The sequence below is a fragment of the Mus caroli genome, unplaced genomic scaffold (assembly GCF_978045245.1).
Source record: "Mus caroli unplaced genomic scaffold, Mus_caroli_1 scaffold_2, whole genome shotgun sequence".
NCBI classification, from domain to species: Eukaryota; Metazoa; Chordata; class Mammalia; order Rodentia; family Muridae; genus Mus; species Mus caroli.
The window spans coordinates 66,756,347-66,777,380 of record NW_028227257.1 but is presented as its reverse complement, the minus strand read 5'-3'; the positions used below and the strand labels follow the sequence as shown (position 1 = coordinate 66,777,380).

General features: G+C 44.0%; 2 protein-coding genes across 4 annotated transcripts in view; both read right to left on the bottom strand.

Moving 5' to 3' along the window:
- Nucleotides 1-257: 257 nt before the first annotated feature.
- Nucleotides 258-13,076, bottom strand: Grem1 (gremlin 1, DAN family BMP antagonist). Its single transcript, XM_021156547.2, has 2 exons — nucleotides 12,910-13,076; nucleotides 258-4,100 (listed from the first exon to the last, which is right to left on the bottom strand). The coding sequence occupies exons 1-2, from the start codon at nucleotides 13,074-13,076 to the stop codon at nucleotides 3,545-3,547; spliced, it is 723 nt and encodes a 240-aa protein (XP_021012206.1). The 3' UTR covers nucleotides 258-3,544.
- Nucleotides 13,077-15,154: 2,078 nt separating this feature from the next.
- The window catches only part of Scg5 (secretogranin V), a 62,860-nt gene continuing 56,980 nt past the window's right edge, over nucleotides 15,155-21,034 (bottom strand). The window contains exons 6-8 of one of the 3 annotated variants that reach the window (XM_029474248.1): nucleotides 19,115-19,204; nucleotides 16,158-16,207; nucleotides 15,155-15,362 (exon numbers count right to left, since the gene is read on the bottom strand). In XM_029474248.1, coding sequence (XP_029330108.1) covers nucleotides 15,170-15,362; nucleotides 16,158-16,207; nucleotides 19,115-19,204 — 333 coding nt within the window. In that variant the 3' untranslated portion in view covers nucleotides 15,155-15,169. Of the gene's footprint in view, nucleotides 15,363-16,157; nucleotides 16,208-19,014; nucleotides 19,036-19,114; nucleotides 19,205-21,034 lie in introns of those variants that run through there. The other 2 variants (XM_029474249.1, XM_029474250.1) reach the window with 2 other exon arrangements.

Below are 21,034 nucleotides of genomic sequence, written 5' to 3'. Positions count from 1 at the left end.
AGCTTTCTCTGTCTTTAGCCACCTGGGTCCCAACTAAACTCAGAAAGAATCAAGAGCTTTGGGTGCAATGAGAGGATTCCTCTCCAAAAAAAGAGAAATCTCTGTTCTTTATTTCTCCTTCCCTCTCTGGGGCAAATGAATCCCTGACTCCCTCCCTGCCCCCAGCCCCTGCTGAGAGATTTCCACCAGTTAAAGTTCAGTCACACATACACAAAAAGAAGAGGTTTAATTTATTGATTGCTTTGTTTGGCAAAGGTTATATAGAATGTTATTAGGGTGAAAATAAAATTCTAGTTACAGATTCATAAAACTTTAAGTCAAATTAGCTTTTATGAGACCATTAAATCCTGCCTCGCCCTTATCCAAAGCAAATTCCATCATAGCCTATATAATCCTTCCTTGTTTTAAAATGATTGAAGCATATTAAATATACAATGTAGGTGATATTAAATATCTTGAGAAATGACAAACCCATAGAATCTCTTTCAGTCCTTCAGCTAGGACTTCTTGTTTAGAAATGTTCTGTTCATATATGTCTGAACTAGCTAGCCATCATTATCTGCTATTTGCTTAGATACACACATCATAAGTCTCTCAAAATAACATTTAAAGTATTTCCTAATATTGCTTCAGAAGTGTCAACTTTTAAGGAACATTCAATTTTAAAAAATAAAAGCTTGTCCTTGACTTGGTAACATCTCTTCACATGTGACAAGACTGTTTCCCTCTGACCTGACAAAAGTCTCTAGCAACATGCAAGGGCCCGTTTCTTCTTTGCCCAACTCAGAGGCTGCCATGTAAAATAGAGAAAGCAAGCATGTTTGAAATCACAGTAACCGAAGGACTTTGAATTCCTAATTACATTAAATAACCATAACTTTTTGCTTATTCACATTCCACACGGTGGAAACTATCCTTTCCTCCAGGTTTTTCGCTTAACAGCTTTGAAGAATACCATTGCAAAGAAGCACTCAGACTTACACAGTATGTGGTTTTCCTCTTTCAATGCCAAGCACAAATTGAAAGCCATAAGATTCATATTTGGTTTCTGGCATTATTTTAATAGGTAAGATGGAGATCGCAACTTGTCTCGCCAAAGAACAGTTCTGCTACAGTGTTGGAGAAAACGTGCACCATTACATCACTAGTGCGTCCAAAATAAGTGACCGACAGGGCATCTCCAATAAACAATGGAGGACATATATTTCTGATAGTCTCGTTATAGGCACAGCGAGGAAGGCAGACATCCCTGTCTTTGGCCAGTGATGTGCTTTTAGGATACTTAGGCTGCTGATAGTTTCAAAGAAGTTAATTTTGAGGCAATCCTTTTGACATGAACCAAATCTAAATCCAACTTACATGAAAGACTGTGGTACCCGCTCCTAGAAGGTTACTATGGCTGCCAAACTTTTTTTGATTATGATTTTTTATTTTTAGCAATACTGCATGTTTGTGGAAGAATTTAGACGCGACGTGTTTCTCAGCATTGTCATGTTTCATCTCTGGTGTGGTCCTACATTTTCAGCTTCCTCCTCTCTTATTTTTCTCTCTTCACTACCCTCTAAAGTCTGCCTTTGCATTTGTGAGCCTAATCTAATCCATCCTGTGACTTATTGGCTATGGATATGGAAGACTCAGAGATTCAGGGAAAGAGCACTCAGTACAAATGAAACTCACAGGCTATGCTTGTGCAAATTCATTTAGTGTGGATTCATCAGTAGTGACTTTTAAACTTCCAAAATTAGACCCACTGTTTTGGGAATTGAAGATAGCATTTGCCTTACAATATGGTTCCTGTCTAGATGTCACATGGGAGTGGACTAGAACAAAATTAAATATTTCTTTACTTCCAATTGTTCTTTGACTGTGGTATCTTTTATGGGCAGTGAATGTCTGCCTTCCAAATGACATATAAATTGACTAGTCACTCTGAGAGGAAAAGGAAAAAAAAAGTATTTGGGGCATTTATAGCTAGAATCTCAGTCTTAAGGAGTATTGCTTAGCAAACCAAAATGTAGCAAGGCTCACCCACCTTTCCCTCTGGCCCTGACAAAAATGCTAAGTAGACATTTGGGGAGCCACGTGTACTCAGAGGACAACATCCCTAGTAGGCATAATGATTACAATGCCACATAGATCCACTGGGAATAGGTGGCCTATTAATGTACCCTAGTGTGCTGGTTTCCTAATGGAACTTTCCTATTGACCCTCTGAGAGCAAATGAAGTGAGGCAAACACAGCCCTTACTTCTCCAGACACTACCTACTCTCTCTCTCTCTCTCTCTCTCTCTCTCTCTCTCTCTCTCTCTCTCTCTCTCTCTCTCTCTCTCTCTCTCTCTTTCCTCTGATTCTCTCCTATAACAAAAGCCAAACAGAAAAGGCCCCAGACATGTCTAACTCAAATGCAGCAGGTGGCTCTTCATCTTACACTGTTTCTTGTTGACAGGGGGCCTCAAGAAAAGCAGGAATTTATTGAAAGATTCTGTATGTCTGAAGCATTTTTCAGAAATGACGGACAAGCAATGTTAATCCAGCAAAACTAAGCTTAGGAGGTTTTGCCTTCTCTTACCCCAGTGAACAAGGCTCTCAGGCATCCTTCAGAGAGGCAAAGTAAAGTAGGAGGCCACATTTTTTTTTTAATTTCACTTGGTTCTTAAAACAGGAGTGGTCAATATTTCACCCTTAACAGCTAGTATCAGTTACAGCTAGTATCAGTAGGTCACAGAAGCTGGCACAGAGAATTGGGTTTTTGTTTGTTGTTGTTGTTATTGTTGTGTTGTTTTGTTTTGTTTTGTTTTTTGCTGATTATATTTTTCCTCTGTGTGTCTAGGTTCTTTTAAATATCAGGAAAGCCCTTTTGCTAAAACAAGACTAATATTGTTTTGGGAAACAACTTTTAAACTCTGGACATCTTGCTACTGAATTTCACTGGCCCAGACTGGTCCTCAGCCTGACCGTTCCTTCGTCAGTCCTCTGTCCTGTTTGCCATCACCACATGTCTCCCCACATTCTGAAGGTTCTTCACAAGACAAAAGACATTTACACCCGCCGTCAAGTGAATTAATTTAGGAACATGGGCTACGACTGAGATGTCAGGGAGAGCAAAGAAAGGGATGGGCTATGGGAGCATAGGGCGAGCACTGAACAGTTCCGAGTCTAATGCAGCCCTCAGAGTTATTACCTCCTCCGTTAGTATTCATTCTCAAGTGAAATCCTGGTGCCCAGGAGGCACAAGGAACACAATGACAAAGCCAACTACAGCCCTGCCCCTGTGGGTGTTTGGGTCCAGTGGTGTGGGCATTTCCGACCATCTGAAGCAGAGTAACAGGAAGTGCCTTCTAGCAAAGGCTGTTTCCAGCTGGTGTTTGGAAACACCCACAGGCACCCATGCACACTCATGCGCATACACTATGCATAAGCAGCCTCCAGCCAGGAAGCAACTGCTGGTTCTTCTGGCCTCTAGGTTTAAGCCAAGTAGGAATCGGGTGGTTTGGGTGTGGCTCTCTCAGCATGGCTATGACAGGCTGAATGTGCCCGCTTTGACTTAATCCAAGTCGATGGATATGCAACGACACTGCTTCACGCGTGTGACCCTTTTCTTCTTGGTGGGTGGCTGTAGCTCAGGACAGTTGAGTGTGACCATCATGGTGGTGAACTTCTTGGGCTTGCAGAAGGAGCAAGACTGAAAGGACCCTTCCTCCTTTCGGATGTGCCTGGGGATGTAGAAGGAGTTGCACTGGCCATAACAGAAGCGGTTGATGATAGTGCGGCTGTTGCAGCCCTCCTCGTGGATGGTCTGCTTCAGGGGCTGAGTTTTGCACCAATCTCGCTTCAGGTACTTGCGCTCTGTCACATGCAGGGCCTCTTGGCTGGACTCAAGCACTTCCTCTCCAGGCATGGCGGTGCCCCGCCCCTGGCCCCGCCCCCGGGTCCTGGAGCCAGGTTGTGGTGGGGACTGGGTCTGCTCAGAGTCATTGTGCTGAGCCTTGTCAGGAGGTGGGATGGCTCCTTGAGACCCTTTCTTTTTCCCCTCAGCTGTTGGCAGTAGGGTCCCCAGGAGGAGAAGCAACGCTCCCACAGTGTATGCGGTGCGATTCATTCTAGACAAGGGACAAAGAGAGGGGGACACAGACAATAAGAAAGTTATTTAATAAAAATTAATAATTACACCTAACCCACTGTACTCAACACACACTTCAGTTGCACTGACTTCTAACAGTATCACCAGCCATTAGATACTATTATTTCCATTATTCTCTCAGCCATCAAACTGAGTAATTCCACACAGGTCACACAGTGACTTTGCCAAGCTTTAAACTCAGTCAGGACCCGTCTCTCTTTTGAACCAGCTCCTATTAGAATTCCTTACTGGCTCCTGACACAATTGCATGTGACTTTTTTTAATGCTCACTTAACTGTATTTATTCCTGAATTTGACAACATGAGACTTTTCACTGTTCCAGTATTGGAAAGAGCCCAGGAAACCTGTCAAAAAAAAAAAAAAAACCTAAGAAGAGGGATGTACCGAAGGCCAAGAGGATAAAGATGGCTGGTATCATTCTTTCTGCCATGGTATAACAACGTGTGTGTGTGTGTGTGTGTGTGTGTGTGTGTGTGTGTGTATAATCCGTGTGTGTGCCTCGGGAGGGCAATCTAACACCCCAGAACTCCTAAAGCTGGAGTTAGAGCCCCCAATGTGAGTGCTGGCAACTGAACTCAGAACCTTTGGAAGAACAGAAAGTGTTCTTAGCGGATGAGCCATTTCTCCAGACCCCACTTTTCAACCTTTCTAAGTGGTAAAATACATTACCCATCTATGTGACTGTATGTATGAATAGAATTTTTTTTGTCTGATTAATTGACCAGGTAGGTCTTTAATTTCTCTGGCTTTAATTTTTAAGTTGGTGTACAAGACGAGTTTCATTGTGGATTTTCATGCATATCTGTCACCGCACCTTGTTCACATTTGCCTTCCCCTGCTGCTTTACTGTGTCGTTTCCCCAAACAGTTCTTCTGCTTTCAAGCCACATGTGTAGAGAGAGAGTGAGTGTGTGTGTGTGTGTGTGTGTGTGTGTGTGTGTGTAAGGTAGAAAAATGGGCACAATAGAGTAAGTACGGGAATATTTCAATTCATAACAATAGCATTGATGCCAATGAACTGTGAGCAAATGTGGACCTTGATATGACTCGTACATGGCGAGGGCATATAACATTTAATAAATAAATAAATTATAAATAAATAAATTATAAATAAATAAATAAATCTAAGCATGATCTCCCACCTGGTGGGAGAAGAAACATACAGAGACAGGAACATGAGGTAAACAAAGCAAATAAGAGAAGAGGAGACTTTTCCAGAGGCGGGTTTGTTCAGAAAAGACAGGGAAGGCAGGCGGAAAAGGGAAAGAGGCAGCAGACTGTCAGGATTCTCCTGGGGCAGTATCCCTGGACACACTCCTCTGGGAAAGCATTAATATGAAGACCCTAACTCAGTCAGCCAGCCTTCCCACCCAGCTCAAGGCCTGGAACACTTGCTGGCCTGGGGCACACCAAGAGTTATTAAAACATTGAAGGATTTCTTTTCAAATGAGAACAGTTTCAAATTCATAATGTCTCTTCCAGGCATGGCAGGTCCCTGGGGTTTCCTCTGCCCCATGCTTAAGGTTTGCTGCACAAGAACAGCGAGGAAGCATCCATTTTCTCTCCGCTGAATACCAGTATTGCATGTGGCAACCACTAAGTGCATACTAATGTAACCTCTTTAATATAACCTTCATCTCCAAGGAACCAGACAAGTTGGTATCATTATCTAGACCAATTATCTCTAAGAGACAAAAGCAACCTAAGATGGATCTCCTTTAAAGGACAACTTCTGGCAAGTGAGGGCCATCCAACCCTAAGGCTAGCATTGAACCAAGATAATTGAATGTTTCATTAAAAATATTCTTAAATGTCATTGTTTTTCCGACATTAACTTAATACTTTGGAGCAGGTTCAAGTTTGGAGCTGATAATGTGGCATTCGACTCCTGTTCCAACTGTAGGTTCCTTAGCTTGTGTCAGCTTGGGTTACCATGTATCTGATCTGTAAACTAACCATGCTGACCACTACAACAACAATAACTAAAAATAATGGCTTTGTTGTGTCTTATAAAACATCACTTATGAAAATAGGCCAGTTATAAAATAGTACAGATTTTCTCCAGAGGCCAAGGTAACTTAAGCCATGTCTGTTCTGGCTCTAAGGAACCGTAGTCCAAGTCGAACACAGTTTCACAAGTTTCTGGTGACTCCCAATTGAGGGGCAGTGTCTAAAATAAAAGGCCAAGTGCTAAAATAGAATCCATTCACTGCTATTTCAAAGGAATATTGCATAGATGGCCCTAGATCTAGGTTGACAATCTCTACATCTATTAAAAAATAACCTCCAAGCTAATTCACTCCTTTTGGGTCCAGAGCTTCAGTGTTCACAACCACAGAGGCCAACCTGGGGCTGGCTGTGGATGTATGCTGACTGCATGTGACAGTATTCGTTCATAAGACCATACTGTTCTACAGATAGATATCCATTCATAAAATAATGGCTTTGTTTTGTCTTATAAAACTTTTCTTTACTGGCTTAATTACATCTGTTAATGAACCTTGTCATATCTACCTTGAGAATGGATGAAGGCTAATTCATCATCTTCCTGACACAGAGGAGCTCCTCCTGAACATTTGTTAAGTGATTGTTATTATACCACAGAGGTTTGATACAGTTTCTGTTCTTTGCATCTTCAAGTATCATCACTGTTGTCAAGGCTACATGAGATGCTTTGTCTCCTGACCCTTGGGAGTGTAGATTTCTCCCAGCCTAGACAGCTTCCTAACACTTGTCTTTCTTTTTTTAGGAAATCTCCATTTGCTCTCAAGTTTTGTTATTGTTGTTCGGATGTTTGTTTTTTGTTTTGTTTTTTTTTTTCTGGTTCTATGAAGCGTAATATGAGTTTTATTTTAACCCAAATGATAAAGCAATAAATTCATAATTAGTCAACTATGGTTTTGAGGTTTAATTTGGGAAATTTTTTCTGTTCCTATGCAAGAGTGAATACCTCATAAGTCATAGCAGTCTACATTACACCGTCTGACTTTTCATTAAAGAAAAGTAAAAATAAATAAATAAATAAATAAATAAATAAATAAATAAATATTTTTTAAATTACTAGGTGTAAAATGTATGTTTTTTTTTCCATTTTAAAATGCTTAATCTTTGCTGGTTTATTGTGAAGCTTTCAGGTTCTTAAACTTTAGTGTTAGAAAGAAAAGCCCTCCAAGAACATCAATGAACAGAAATCAGCAGGGCTATCTAGCCTTCACAGGACCAGGGTCCTTTCCTCCCATTGATGGCCAACAAGGCCATCCTCTGTTACATATGCGGCTGGAGCCATGGGTCACTCCATGTATACTCCTTGGTTGGTGGTTTAGTCTCTGGGAGCTTTGGGGTCCGGGGGGTGGGGTGGGTCGGGTCGGGTCTGGTTGGTTGATATTATCGTTCTTTCTATGGGGTTGCAAACCCCTTCATCTCCTTCAGTCGTTTTTCTAGCTCCTCCATTGGGGACTCCAGTGTAGGAGAATTTGAGGGTGGGGAGATGGGAGTGGGTGGGTGGGGGAACACCCACATAGAAGCCGGAGGAGGGAGAGGGGATAGAGAGCTTGGGGGGGGGGGTAAACCGGGAAAGGAGACAACATTTGAAATATAAATAAAGAAAATATCCAATTAAAAAAGAAAGAAAGAAAAGAAAAAGAAATCAGCAGGGCAGTTTCCTGGCTTGAGTAGAAAGACCAGTGTTCTTCTGATGGTCTCCCTGAAGAAGAGAGGTGAACAGCACTGGCTGGAAGGATGAAGCTAGGCTCTACCGATCACTGTGTCCATTCACCCAAGCCCCCTACCAACTAGTGTGGATTATTCAATCAAGGAACTGGACCATTTTCTTCTGGAAATTGCAAGTCTGTTTTCACCAAATGCTTAGCACTTTCTGTGTATCCCTGGTATGGACCAAATAAAGACGATGGTATTTCCTTGAGGATAATTCTTTCCACATCAACCCCTAGCAGTGTGCTACATGGCCCAAAATCAATCCAAATACTGGTCGGGATTAGGTTCTCATGAGTTCCCACTCGTGTCCAGTGGTTGTATTCAGATGCATCCTAACCTCAGAGTGTATCATGACAAGTAGTGAGCATGTCCCTTGGTTCTCCTATACAGATACTATCGCTCTTCATCCCAAACCCTGCCTTAACTAATGCACTAACGCCTTCGTGCATTTCTGCTGTTGAGTGGTGTGCTAATATTTGGAGGTGAGCTCTCTCTGCAGCTTGCCTCTGCCAGCAAGCTTTTACTTCACCCTCATCTCTTTTTCTTTCTTTTTTTTTTAATAGAAAATTGAATTTTATTTTATTTTTTTAAATTTTTTTATTAGGTATTTCCTCGTTTACATTTTCAATGCTATCCCAAAAGTCCCCCATACCCACCCCTCCAATCCCCTACCCACCCACTCCCCCTTTTTGGCCCTGGGGTTCCCCTGTACTGGGGCATATAAAGTTTGCAAGTCCAATGGGCCTCTTTTTGCAGTGATGGCCGAATAGGCCATCTTTTGATACACATGCAGCTAGAGACAAGAGCTCCGGGGTACTGGTTAGTTCATATTGTTGTTCCACCTATAGGGTTGCAGTTCCCTTTAGCTCCTTGGGTAATTTTTCTAGCTCCTCCATTGGGGGCCCTGTGATCCATTCAATAGCTGACTGTGAGCATCCACTTCTGTGTTTGCTAGGCCCCGGCATAGTCTCACAAGAGACAGCTCTATCTGGGTCCTTTCAGCAAAATCTTGCTAGTATATGCAATGGTGTCAGCGTTTGGAAGCTGATTATGGGATGGATCCCTGCATATGGCAATCACTAGATGGTCCATCCTTTCGTCACAGCTCCAAATTTTGTCTCTGTAACTCCTTCCATGGGTGTTTTGTTCATCTCTTTTTCATTTTGCCACTACACTCTTCCAATCACTTATCTCAAAGGACAGATCCTCAAAACAGGTTTTCACTGCCTCCCATTTGTCCCCAGTTCTCTTGGTGTTCAAGAATAAACACTTCCAAGCAAGGAAAGGTATGGTAATTGCTTCTGCCCTGGTAACTTGTCAAAAAAAAATTCACAAAAGCACCAAGAATGGTTTTCAGAGTCTGGAGATTCAGAAAGCCAAAAACTATGTCTGACTTGTTTCCAATATTATTGATGTATTTACGGAATCTAGGGCCAGCTCCTTTCCACACACTTCTCATTGTGGCTCTCGCATTAGCCAAGCAACCTGCTTGGTCAGTGGCTTAAATGGACTTTTGTTAAGAATTACAGTGAACTCCAGATGTCTGTACCTGGACGGGCCCACTGTTCCTGCTGGATGATCAAGAGTGACGTGAGCTCATTCTTCTGGCAGAAAACACAATGGAATTTGCTGCAAATGCTTTACAGACAGGCCAGATTTTCAAGGAATCCATTTCTTTTCCCCTTAAGCCTTAACCTTTAAGGAGAGTGAAAGCTAATTTTAGTTAGCTCTTTAACTTTAAATTTTAGAGTCATCCGATAGAAATTAACTAGGGAATTCCTTATTAATAAAAAAGGTTGGCTTATTTCTCAGACAAATTATACCAAGGAGATAAGAAAAATTAATGATTGGCATGTGTCATAAATTGTATGCCCTGCACTTTTGTTGCAAGTCTCTTAAGAATAATCTGCCCACTAGGGCTAAGTCAGGCTGGAATCCAACACCACACAAGGTGAGGAGGAGACACCTGGTGGTTAAATATCTTTGTAGTTCCCTGGAAGATTTTTTTTTAGTGCAGTTAATAATTGTATACAATTATTTGAATCAGCAGGAAATGAATTAGAAAGTATAAATATCAAATGCTCACCAAGCAGCAGAACTGAGTGACAGCCAAGTCATATGCTACATTTTGTAACGGTTATGAATAAATGGGATTTGGGATTAAATTCAGAATCACCCTCTGGTCTCTCATGCCCAACACAACCATTAGTAATAAAAGGTACCTCTTATTTTTTTTAGTTTTTACTACATCAGACATTATGCTAAACACTGTCCAAGTTTTGTCATGATAAATTATGAGGTATATAATAATGTCTTCCTGTTATTAATCAGGAATCCATCCAAGGTCACATAGTTTATAAAGTGGATAGCCAGGGTTTGAGCCCAGTTTCATCTAATTCTAACATGTCCTTAGTCACTATGCCAATGACATTCAGCACAGCATATTTAACAAGGAACATGTGGCTTTGCTTTTTTTAATGCAGTAAATTTTGAAAAATATTGTAAATCTAATAATTATCTATTTTGTATCTTCGTGTTTGCAAGCAGAGGAAAAGACTTCTCCTGTCATGGGAATTCTTGTTGTATTTTGCATCTCTAAGAACATATGTTAAAACTAAAGAAAATTCTTTGCAGATGTAAGACATGGGCTGGTAGCACTTGCCTGGTCAGTGCCTTTCAGTTAAATGTGCAGTCGCTGCTCCGAACTGCTTCCCTCTTCTCCTCCTTACCTAAAAGGCTGGGGCTCTCCTATATGTCTTTGGCTTTGCATTCTCAAACACACTCCAAAGCTTTGCAGCCCGCAAGCATTTCTTGGGGAGAAGTCTGGGGCCATGGGGGTTCTTTGTATTCTGTCACTTTGTAGACTGGACCATTGAGACTGAGGTCACCAGTAGCATCAATTTAGAAGGACAGGAGGTGGACATTGAGGGATGTAAGGACTTAGCATGTTTCTGTTCTTCTCTCCCTAAGTGCTGGTGTGAAAACCACATTAGCGAATTTGGATTTCCTACAGATTGTGGGTTAACAAAACATTTTACTCAGAGTGAACTTTGAAGATCATAGGAAAGCTGTGAAGTTACAAAGTTTACAAAAGACACTAATTCCTACAATGACCCGGAGGTTAAACACACACACACACACACACACACACACACACACACACACACAGAGAGAGAGAGAGAGAGAGAGAGAGAGAGAGAGAGAGAGAGAGAGAGAGAGAGAGAGAAGTCTTAATCCAACGGTGCAATGTGTCCAATAAGAGTAATGAAAACACCTATATCTGCAGACTTGGTTGTGGTGATAGTGAAGGAGGATCTTGTTTTCTTAAGATCCTTTTCCTTCGTTGCTTTGAAAAGTCTGTACTCCCAAGTGCCCTGTGCCGCCTGCCTGCCTTGTCCCAAAAAGAAAAAGGGGAGGGAGGTGAGGAGAGGGCAGCCCTGGGGTGAAAGAAGACCCCTCACCCTGGGATGGGGTTATCTTAACCTCTTCTCCGCTATTTATTTAACTTGTAAGAGCAGTCAGAAGGAAACCACTACTCTGGAGTTCCTGGGGACAGCTTCAAGCCCTGGTGACCCATTGAACAGAGTAGATTGTTTTAATCAGTTCGTATCCTGGCACCATCTCAGGGGAACATAAACAGACGTGCGCACCACTTGGGTTTGCTCTTTCCACCAAGAGATCCAATTACCTACTGATGGTCGTCATTCTGCCCTCCAACAGTTAAGAGGAGATTTTAACCCCTCACTTCTAGGCTATATTTCTCCATCAAAGGGTAGGGATTTGGATTCTACTGGGGAGGGGAAAGAAGGCTGCTGTGCTAGACCAGAGAGCCCCCTAAGGCTCTCGGGAAGGTCCTCGAACTAAAGGCTAGTCATCTCGAATTCTCCCCAGCCAGTCTCGCTGGTGGATGGTTGCCAGAGCCGGGCATAGGCAAACACTAAGCTGAAGAACGCCAGAGAGGGAACAGCCAGTCCAGGGCTATAGAGAAGTTGTTCTTCCCAAACTAGAATTCTGGAAATAAGTAGGACCAGGGAGATGACAGCCAAATACACGCCTTTCCCTTCATTCTAGACTTCTACCAGGAGCTAGAGAGGGCTCACCGGAATGGCTCACGGCAGCGGCAGCGGCAACGAGCAAGGAGCAAGAGGCAAAGCGCGCAGTAGAGCGCAGTCGCTAGCGAGGCGCAGCGAGGCGTTACCGAGGCCTTTGGGGTACAGATCCGCCAGCATCTACGGAAGCGGGAACCAGCCAGTAGTGGCTGCCCGGCGCCTGCAGGTCTGCTGTATGGAGGATGAGAGCGTAGAACCCCCAAGAGGCTCAAAAAAGACAGCCACGCGCCGGCCGGAGCACAGCCAGCACAAGAGAGTGTGGCGCGTGCACTCAAGCTTCGAGGTACCCGACCCCCGACTTGTTGTTAAGCCGCGCGAATTCTGTCTTACCAGCCTCAGTCGCATCTGCCATACCCGTAAACGCACACGCCACCAATTCCCAAGTCCTTAGCAGTTACCACTCACAGCCCTGGGACCACCACTCCTACAGACGCCCCTGTCCCAGCCCCGTCCCCAACCCTCAACGCTGTCTCTGCTTGCAACTTGCTGTGAGGTCGTCTTCAGCTCACAGAGATGCCAGCTCCGGGGTTCCGACTCGGCAACAGTGCACTGTCCGGGCAGGCGACTCCTGCGGGCTCTGTGCTTCAAGCACCAGGACCGAGTTTGCAGGGTTCCAGCACATGAAAACGGGATGCACTTTTTTGACAACTTCTCTCTCTACCTTCCTCCCTCCTCCGTGGACCCTGTGCCCCGCAGTCACCACATCTACCTCTGCGACAGGAAGGACCAGGTTCGGTTCTTTAATGCGCACTCAAGGGTCTTTGTTGCACCAAGGGGCTGTGTCACAACTGAGAAGAATTCGAGATGGTATGAACCCTGGGGACTCCTTGGCTAGCCTGGGATCATACCAACACACACGCGAGCGCGCGCACACAGACAGACAGACACACACACACACACACACACACACACACACACACACACACCACGGTACCACCGCGCTCACCTGTCACTTCCGTGGGTCCTCGGGTTCTTCGTTGTGGACTCGTGGCGCTGCGTGAGACTGCGGCTCGAGCCACTCGGGCTAGACGCGGGAGGAAGACGAAGGAGAGAGCCGCTACCACGGTGCTCTGGGTCTCCAGGTCTGCGAAGGGCGCACCTAGTGTCGGGCATCTCCGGGTCTCCGGTTTAAATGCCGCCGGCCAAGCGCCGGGGACCGCGTCTCTCCATTGGTCAGGCGCCGTCGCCGCCGCGGGACCCGCTATCCGCCCCCTTTCCCGGTAGTGCCCCCGCCCACTGCACCCCTCCTGCTTCCCTACGGGGTCCCCTCTCCGCCCGCCTCGCCTCTTTGTCTACTCCCCCCCTGCCCCTGCCCGTCTGGGTGGGAGAGGTCACCCCAGGGAACCGCGCCTGGAATGCACAGCAAATCACATTTTCCGCTCCCGTTGGAGAGGGGAGCGAGGGAGGAAATCCCCCCCACCCTGGCTCCTAGCCCCTCATCCCTTTCCAGCCCCAGGTCTGGGCTTCTCTAGCAGGCTGAACTTCGCTTGCGTGGGGCTCCACGCTCAGGAGTCCCAGCTGCGCTGAGCAGAGCAACAGAGCCGGTCATGACAAGCTAGGTGTTTCCTCACCATTGTGTTGGACAGTCTGGTCAGACAGAGCAGGAGCCTTAAAGGATCCTCCCGAGGCCCCCAACTTAAAGGGTGCCAACCCTTGAGCTGGTGTTAACCCAGGCGGACTCCCTAACAGCCTGCAAAAGGATACCCTCTTCTTGGCACTGGCTCCTTCTGCTCAGATGCCCATCTGCCTGAGCTGAGTGTGTGGCAGAAAAATGAACTAAAAGGACCTCAGCACTCAATCCTTTTTATCAAGTATTAGGGGAGAGAGTAAGAAATATACTGTTAGGAATATATATATATATATATATATATATATACACACACACATACATATAATGTTATGTTATATATTTTATATATGTGTGTGTTAGGAATATATATATATAATATAAATATATATTTGACTATATATATATATACACACACACACACACAAAGTAACTGAAGCAAGAAGGGAACCTCTGTTAATATCTCAAAACTTAGGACATTCTGAATGACGTTTGTGCAAATGGCAAGCTGTATACATATACTCCTTAGTGCACTTTACACACTCGCACATACCCTCACACACACACACACACACACACACACACACACACACACACAGTGCTCCACAGTTAATAGTTTACAGAGTAGAGCCATCAGATGAGCTTCAAGATCTATCCTGGTCAAGTGGACTTAAGCAGAGTTATGAGTCCCGAAGCCCACAGAGTCCTAATGCAATGAATGTGGAGTTCACTGGAGCCCACCAAGAGGGTGCTCAGAGCCAGTGTGAGAACAATTTCCCCCAGAGAAAAGGGAGTTTATTTTATAAACTCATTAACTCCCTCTCATCTAAAGTCAAAGCTTAATTACATGCCCCTTCTCGACTCATATGAACTATTCCAAATAACAAATGCAAAGAGGGGAAATTACCCTCCTTAAACAAAGTGTTAGTTTTCGGAACGCCGATGCTAGCCTAGTGTTTTCTCCACAGTCCATTTCATCTCCCAGTCATTACATCATTTTTCTTCATCATCATCTATCACTTCCTGTCACCCAAGAATTTTCTAGAATGTAAACTTCATGAGAGCAGGGCCTTTTCTATTTTGGTTGCTTTGATTACATGACACAAAATATGATGTCTAACGTAACTGGGCTTTGATAAATTCCTATGGGCTGAGAAAGTTAGGCATATTTGCACTAAGTAGGACTGTCAGCTGGGCCAAGTGCTGAGAATATAACCTCTGTGGACACAGCAGCAGAAGCCTTAGCCTCTTCAGTTTGGAGTCTAGAACGTCTGTAAATATTTATGTAGATAGGCACTTTTTTGGTCTTTGTATCTGCATTTCCACAGGTGGCAACCACTGGTTGTCAACCATTACATAATCTGGATGAAAGCAACAGAGCAGAGATTCTTTAGAACCCTTGAAGCCTCATCACACAACCAAAACTTGCTCTTAATAAGGGGGAAGTAAGGGTCACTCGACTAGTTACTCAAATTAAACTTTGATGGCGTTGAGTTAGGGGGAATTTAGACAGGGTCTCAGAATGTAGTCTGGGCTAGCCTTGGCCCTGCAACAAGTCTTTGTTTATTTCCTAAGTGCTAGGATTATAGGTCTGAGCCATCTCGTCCAGACCCAAGTGAAACTCTCAAATCTGAGGTGCTTAAGCAAGGGTATCTAAATGATAGATTCTACTTCCTGAAGCCACTTTCCAACTACTCTGAGGTAATGTGAGAGGAGTTTGTCCTGATTGGCTACTGGTTTGTAACTGTCTCTTCTTCTGCTTCACCCATTTATTCACAGAATGTCTACCCCAAGAATGCTGACAGGAACTGCTCTCTGCGTTCGGGAAGGACCTGAAAGACATTTATAGGAAAGTTTTGCTTAAAGCGCTCGCTCGCTCTCCTCCTCCTCTCCTCCTCCTCCTCTTCCTCCTCCTTCTCCTCCTACCCCTCCTCCTCCCTCTCTCTGTCTCCCTTTCTCTTGCCCTCTCTGTCTCTCTCTCTGTCTCTCTCTGTCTCTCTGTCTCTGTCTCTCTCTGTCTCATGTGTGTGTATGTTATTTAGCTTTTATCAGAAGCTTAACTGGTTTAGGTTCCTGTTCTAATTTAATTTGCAGAACCTCTTGAATTCTACTTTATTTCTTCTTTCTAAGAAGACCCAGGAAGCAGGCATCCATGGGGGTTTATTATCTGGCACACAGAGATACATGAGAAGAACTCAGCGCTGCCCTTGTTCCCTCACATGGTTTCTGCTTGGGTCCTGTAACATTAGAATTGGCATGTAAACACAGTGACTTCTGCAGAAATCACTGTGTGAAAACGTCCCAGTCATTGAGCAGTCCTGGCACTTCTTCCTGTAACCCAGCACTTGAGAGGCTGAGGCAGAAAGATTATCATGAATTTGAGGCTTGCATGGGCTAGTGAGTTTCAAGCCGCTAACTCTAGGCTTACAGAGTGGAACTCTGTCTCAAAACAAAAGTCACAAGCATACTATTATATTATACAGTTAATATATACAACAAAAAAATTTTTACAGACACCTCTTAACACTAGGCAATTTAAATAATTAAACAACCAATGCTGTATAATATGAACATATATACTAGCAATGCAAGTTTGAGGATACAGGATTTTACTTATGAAGACTTACAAATACATAGTCATTGAAAATTCAGATGTGTTCTGTCTTCCTGGGATTTTCTATTAAAAAAACAAAAAAACCAAAAAACTGAGCCTTCTTTTGCTCCTTTATGGCCACTGTGACTTACAGAAGTCTATTTTTAAAGCACATTTATTCATTATTATTTGACAGTTTTATATATGTGTGTGTGTGTGTGTGTGTGTGTGTGTATGTGTGTGTGTGTGTTGAATTTTGGTCATTTTTTACCCCTTTCATCCCCCTGACCCCCTGAAAGCTTTATTCTTTAGGAAATAAAAATGCCCCTCCTACTTCCATGTCTTGTGTATGGAACCCACTGAGTTTACGTAAGGTTACCCAGCTGAGCACCAGTAGGTTATATACTGGAGTATGGGTGTATGTCACTCCTCGTATTGTCGCTGAAGCATGTGACACTCCTCCCTGAGGGCTACTTTAGGCTGAAAGAAGGGGAGGTCTCATGAGCCCTTCTCCCCTCTGATAAAATGTGGACAGGCTCTATCTTGTGCAAGTCTTACACAGGTAACCATAGCAACAGTGAGTTTGTAAATGCATTGATTGTGTTATATACAGATGACATTGTTTCCTAACAGCTCCCCTGCCCTCACAGTCTCTATCTCTTATAATTTCTTCTACACTGTTCCCTGAGACTTAGTGGAAAGGAGTGATATAGATGTTCTATTTAAAACCAAGCACAGTTATTTATTTTTGGCACTTAGCCAGTTATCAGTCTCTGTACTAACTGTAGACTATTGCTTGGGAAGGGTTGGGGGAAGCTTGTCTAATGAGGGCTGAGAAGTGAACTATCTATGAGTATAGAGATAAATATTGAGAAGGCATTTTAACACCATATCCACTGAGCAAAATAATTGTCATCCATTTTCCTCTAGGGCCCATGACCTCCCTGGCCACCGGGGTCTTGGACAAAGGTTGTAGTAGCAGGTATGAACTCTTTCCTGTGGAGCAGGCCTGAAATCCATCAGAAAGTCATTGATTCCCCATGACTACCTTGCCATTGTTGCAGGAGTGGGCACATCTGGCCAGGCTGGTGATGACTGGAGCTTAAAGGGCCGACCTTCAGGTAAGATTGGCAATGCCCTTTCCTGCGGGCACTTCCATAGCACCTTCTGGCACGATATAAGTTAACCAGCATAGAGGAAGCTACAGGACGGGGAAAGTTTGATGACTGCATGTCCTTTGACAAAATTATGTGGCATCTTAAGGGGTCTTGCCATTGAGTCCTGGTAGTCAGCCAAGAGCAATAGCATTGGCTTGTATTGTTTCAAGACCTCTGGGACCAACCTGACCAACAACTCATAAAGAAATAGTCCACATTTGGCATGTGGATTTTTAATAACCCAAGGTTTCTGGGAGGTGAATTATCTTCATATCTAGGGCACCTCCAGTCAACCCTCTTTGTAAAATAATATTTTATTTATTCTTTAAATTCTTCTTCTTCTTCTTCTTCTTCTTCTTCTTCTTCTTCTTCTTCTTCTTCTTCTTCTTCTTCTTCTTCTTCTTCCTCTTCCCCCTCCTCTTCCTCTCCCTCCTCCTCCTCCTCCTCTTTCTCCTCTTCTTCCCGTTCCTCTTCCTTTCTTCCTATCTTAGACAGGGTCTCAGTATGTGACCCCCTGCTGTCCTGGATCTCTATAGACCAGACTAGTCTCAAACTCATAGAGATCAGCCTGCTACTACCTCCCCTGTGCTGAAATTAATTGTGTGTACCATACCACTACCCACCCCATTTATACAATGCATTTTGATTATATCCATCTAACATTATCTCTTTCCAGTTGTCTTTAATGCCTTACCTCCCTCCTAACTTCAGGTCCTCCATGTGTTGGAGGGGCAAACTCCTTTTAAAAATTATATGTAATGTGTATTTTTAAAACTATTTAATGGTTGTTTGTTTATTTGTTTGTTTTGTGTATGTATATTCCACATAGATGTGGCTGCCCACAGAGGTCAGAAGAATGCATTGGAACCCCATGGAGCTGAAGTTACAGATGATTGTAAGTGACTTGATGTGTACTATTACCCAGATTCAAGTCCTCAGGGACAGTAGCAAGCACTTTTAGCCTCTGGGCCACATTCTTTTATTATATTTTTTTGAAGAGCTTATAAATTATGTTTCTTTAGTTATCCCTCCCCATACCGTACCTCACTTCTGCCCTCCACACACCATCCCCCACACTTGTTGTCTTTCTCTCAGTCCCTCCCCCCTCCCCGTCTCCCTTCATGCCACCTCTATTCTGCTGCCCAACCTCCCTTGAGACTTTTCTCTTCCACCCTCGAGTGGCTGTTTTCTAGCTTTCTGGCTTCTGCAGCTATTCCAAATCAAACACAGACTCTGGAATTTGAAGCTAGGACCCACACCTGAGAGGATGTGTGGCAGTGGCCTTTCTGGTTCTAGGTTAGCATGTGTCTATGTTTTAAATTAGAAAATTACAAATAAGTTCAGTGTTTTGGTGTCTGCACAAAAGAGAGAGCATAAGAATAAAGGTGGGGGAGTAAATCCCAGGCCTGATTTCCCTTTTCCAGATAAAGCTGAACTTGGCATTTGGCAAGCAAAGGTCAAAGTTTAAACATTGTAAATTTTATGTATTCATTACAATTGTGTGTGAGAGAATGCTGTGTGTGCCGTGGGCATGCGCACCGCAGTGCACTGTGGAGATCAGAGGACAGACTCTTGGAGTTGATTCACTCCTTCCATCTCTAAGTGAGTTCTGGGACTCGAACCCATGTTGACAGGCCTGTGCAGCAAGCACCTTTACCTAGCGAACCATCTTGTTGGTCCCTAAATTGAAGTCTTCTCTGCTCCTTTGCTTCCTGGATTAAAAAGTGGGGTCATCCGGAATCTGATTCCTCATTCCTTTTTAAAAGAAAAACGACGAAAAAAGTAAACCACTGCCTATGTCAGAGCAATACACGTGTGCTTTATATAAACTCACCACTTGTCTATCCATGTCTGCAGAGAGCCTCGTAGACATCAAGCACTTGATGTCTACAGAGGGCACACTCTCCGGAGAAACACAGTGCCACTGAAAGAATCAGACAAGGAAGAAAACAATTATCAGAGAAATCCCATCATACTCACATCTAAAATGCAAGAGAAACCTTGGAGATGAGCATCCAGCCTGTTTGCCCTAACATTGAAAGACTCCTGGATGGGGAAACATTTCCAACAGGGCAAGGTAATCTAGACTGTCATGTTTGTTTCTGTACCCCATGTTGCTTGCCTATTTAACAAGAGAAACAAAATAAAATGGACAAGCTTTGAAGTGGGCAGCATGTGGGGGCTCTGTGTCCCCAGACACTGACTTCAGATGATCTCCCATGTATCTGCCAGGTGCAGTAAGATTCCTGATGACTCTGATCATCACATCACCCTGAGCAGCAAGGAGACTGCAGGATCTCGGGCACCCCAGTGGAGGCCACATTCCTTCGTTTCCTTCATATTAGAGGGAAGTAGTTGGACCACACAATGATCCTAGAGAATGAATCCCATTTGATTCACTGTCGTGAAGGCATGTTGTAATACACCGAAACCTTGCTCAAAATCAATCGCAACGATTCATACAGCAGCCACATTGCCAACCAGAGCAATCCACTGTTCTTAGACAGTGAAGAGTGGATTTTCCTTCAAGATATGCTGATTGTTTTTCTTTCTACTCTAGAAAACCTAGCCTGGGCCTCTGTTAGGTTTCCAGTCTTCTTAGGAAGGAAGGAAGGAAGGAAGGAAGGAAGGAAGGAAGGGAGGGAGGGAGGGAGGGAGGGAGGGAGGGAGGGAGGGAGGGAAGGAGGGAGGGAGGGAGGGAGAGGGGAAAGGAGATAAATATAAGGACAGGAGTTAAAAAGAAGAATGGGGAAGAGAGGGACGCTCAAGTGCTTCTAAATAGGGATTTGTGTTTATTTCAAAGACAGACAGCTCCTCTACATTGAAAGAACTCCTGGATGGGGAAAACATTTCCAACAGGGCAAGGTAATCTTGACTGTCATGTTTGTTTCTGTACCCCATGTTGCTTGCCTATTTAACAAGAGAAACAAAATAAAATGGACAAGCTTTGAAGTGGGCAGCATGTGGGGGACCTGTGTCCCCAGACACTGACTTCAGATGATCTCCCATGGTACAGAAGTTTTAGCTTTTTAATGGCAGTTATTGACAAGTCAATTCCATGGCACCAATCCAAGGAAAAGAACCTTGTCACTATGAAGAAAGCTTTCAAAGCAAGAATTGCATTTCCAGTCTAGGTCTTTAATATGGACATTAAGTTGCCCAGATATAGCAAGGAATTTGAGGATGGACCTCAAACAAAATAGTCATTCACTTTTGCCCTATGTTCAGTGTTTCCCTTGTTGTCTCAGGCTCCCTCTGCTCTTGAGCAAACCAGCCCTAAGTGCACAGAGAAGTACATCTACCCTCATCTTTGAGTGCCTGTAAGTCTAGCACAGGCTGAGCGGAATCAGAGCTAAAGTGCTGTGAGTCTCGTCAGCTGTCCTCTGGCTTGTTTTATCCCATCCCCATGGGAACCATACTGGTGTTCACCCAAACCTTGGTTGCCAGTGGCAGTTCACATATTTGACTTCAAAGTGCCCCCAGTCCAGGTCAGGATCACTGCACATCTGGATGGCTGCCAAGGTTTCTCTGCTGTCCTGCTCATGCCCACCATGCTGTCTCATTAACCCTTGAGCAAACACCTAGGACCAGCACTGAACTCTACACTTCTTCAGCCTGAAGCCCTTCCTAGCTCTTACCAGGTTTTCATATCACCCAGCTTGATCATTTGTCTAATTTTCATGCATTTCCTTCCTGTGAGGTCTGTGTAAGAATGGACAAGAACCATTTCTTATTCACTACCTCCCTGGAAGAC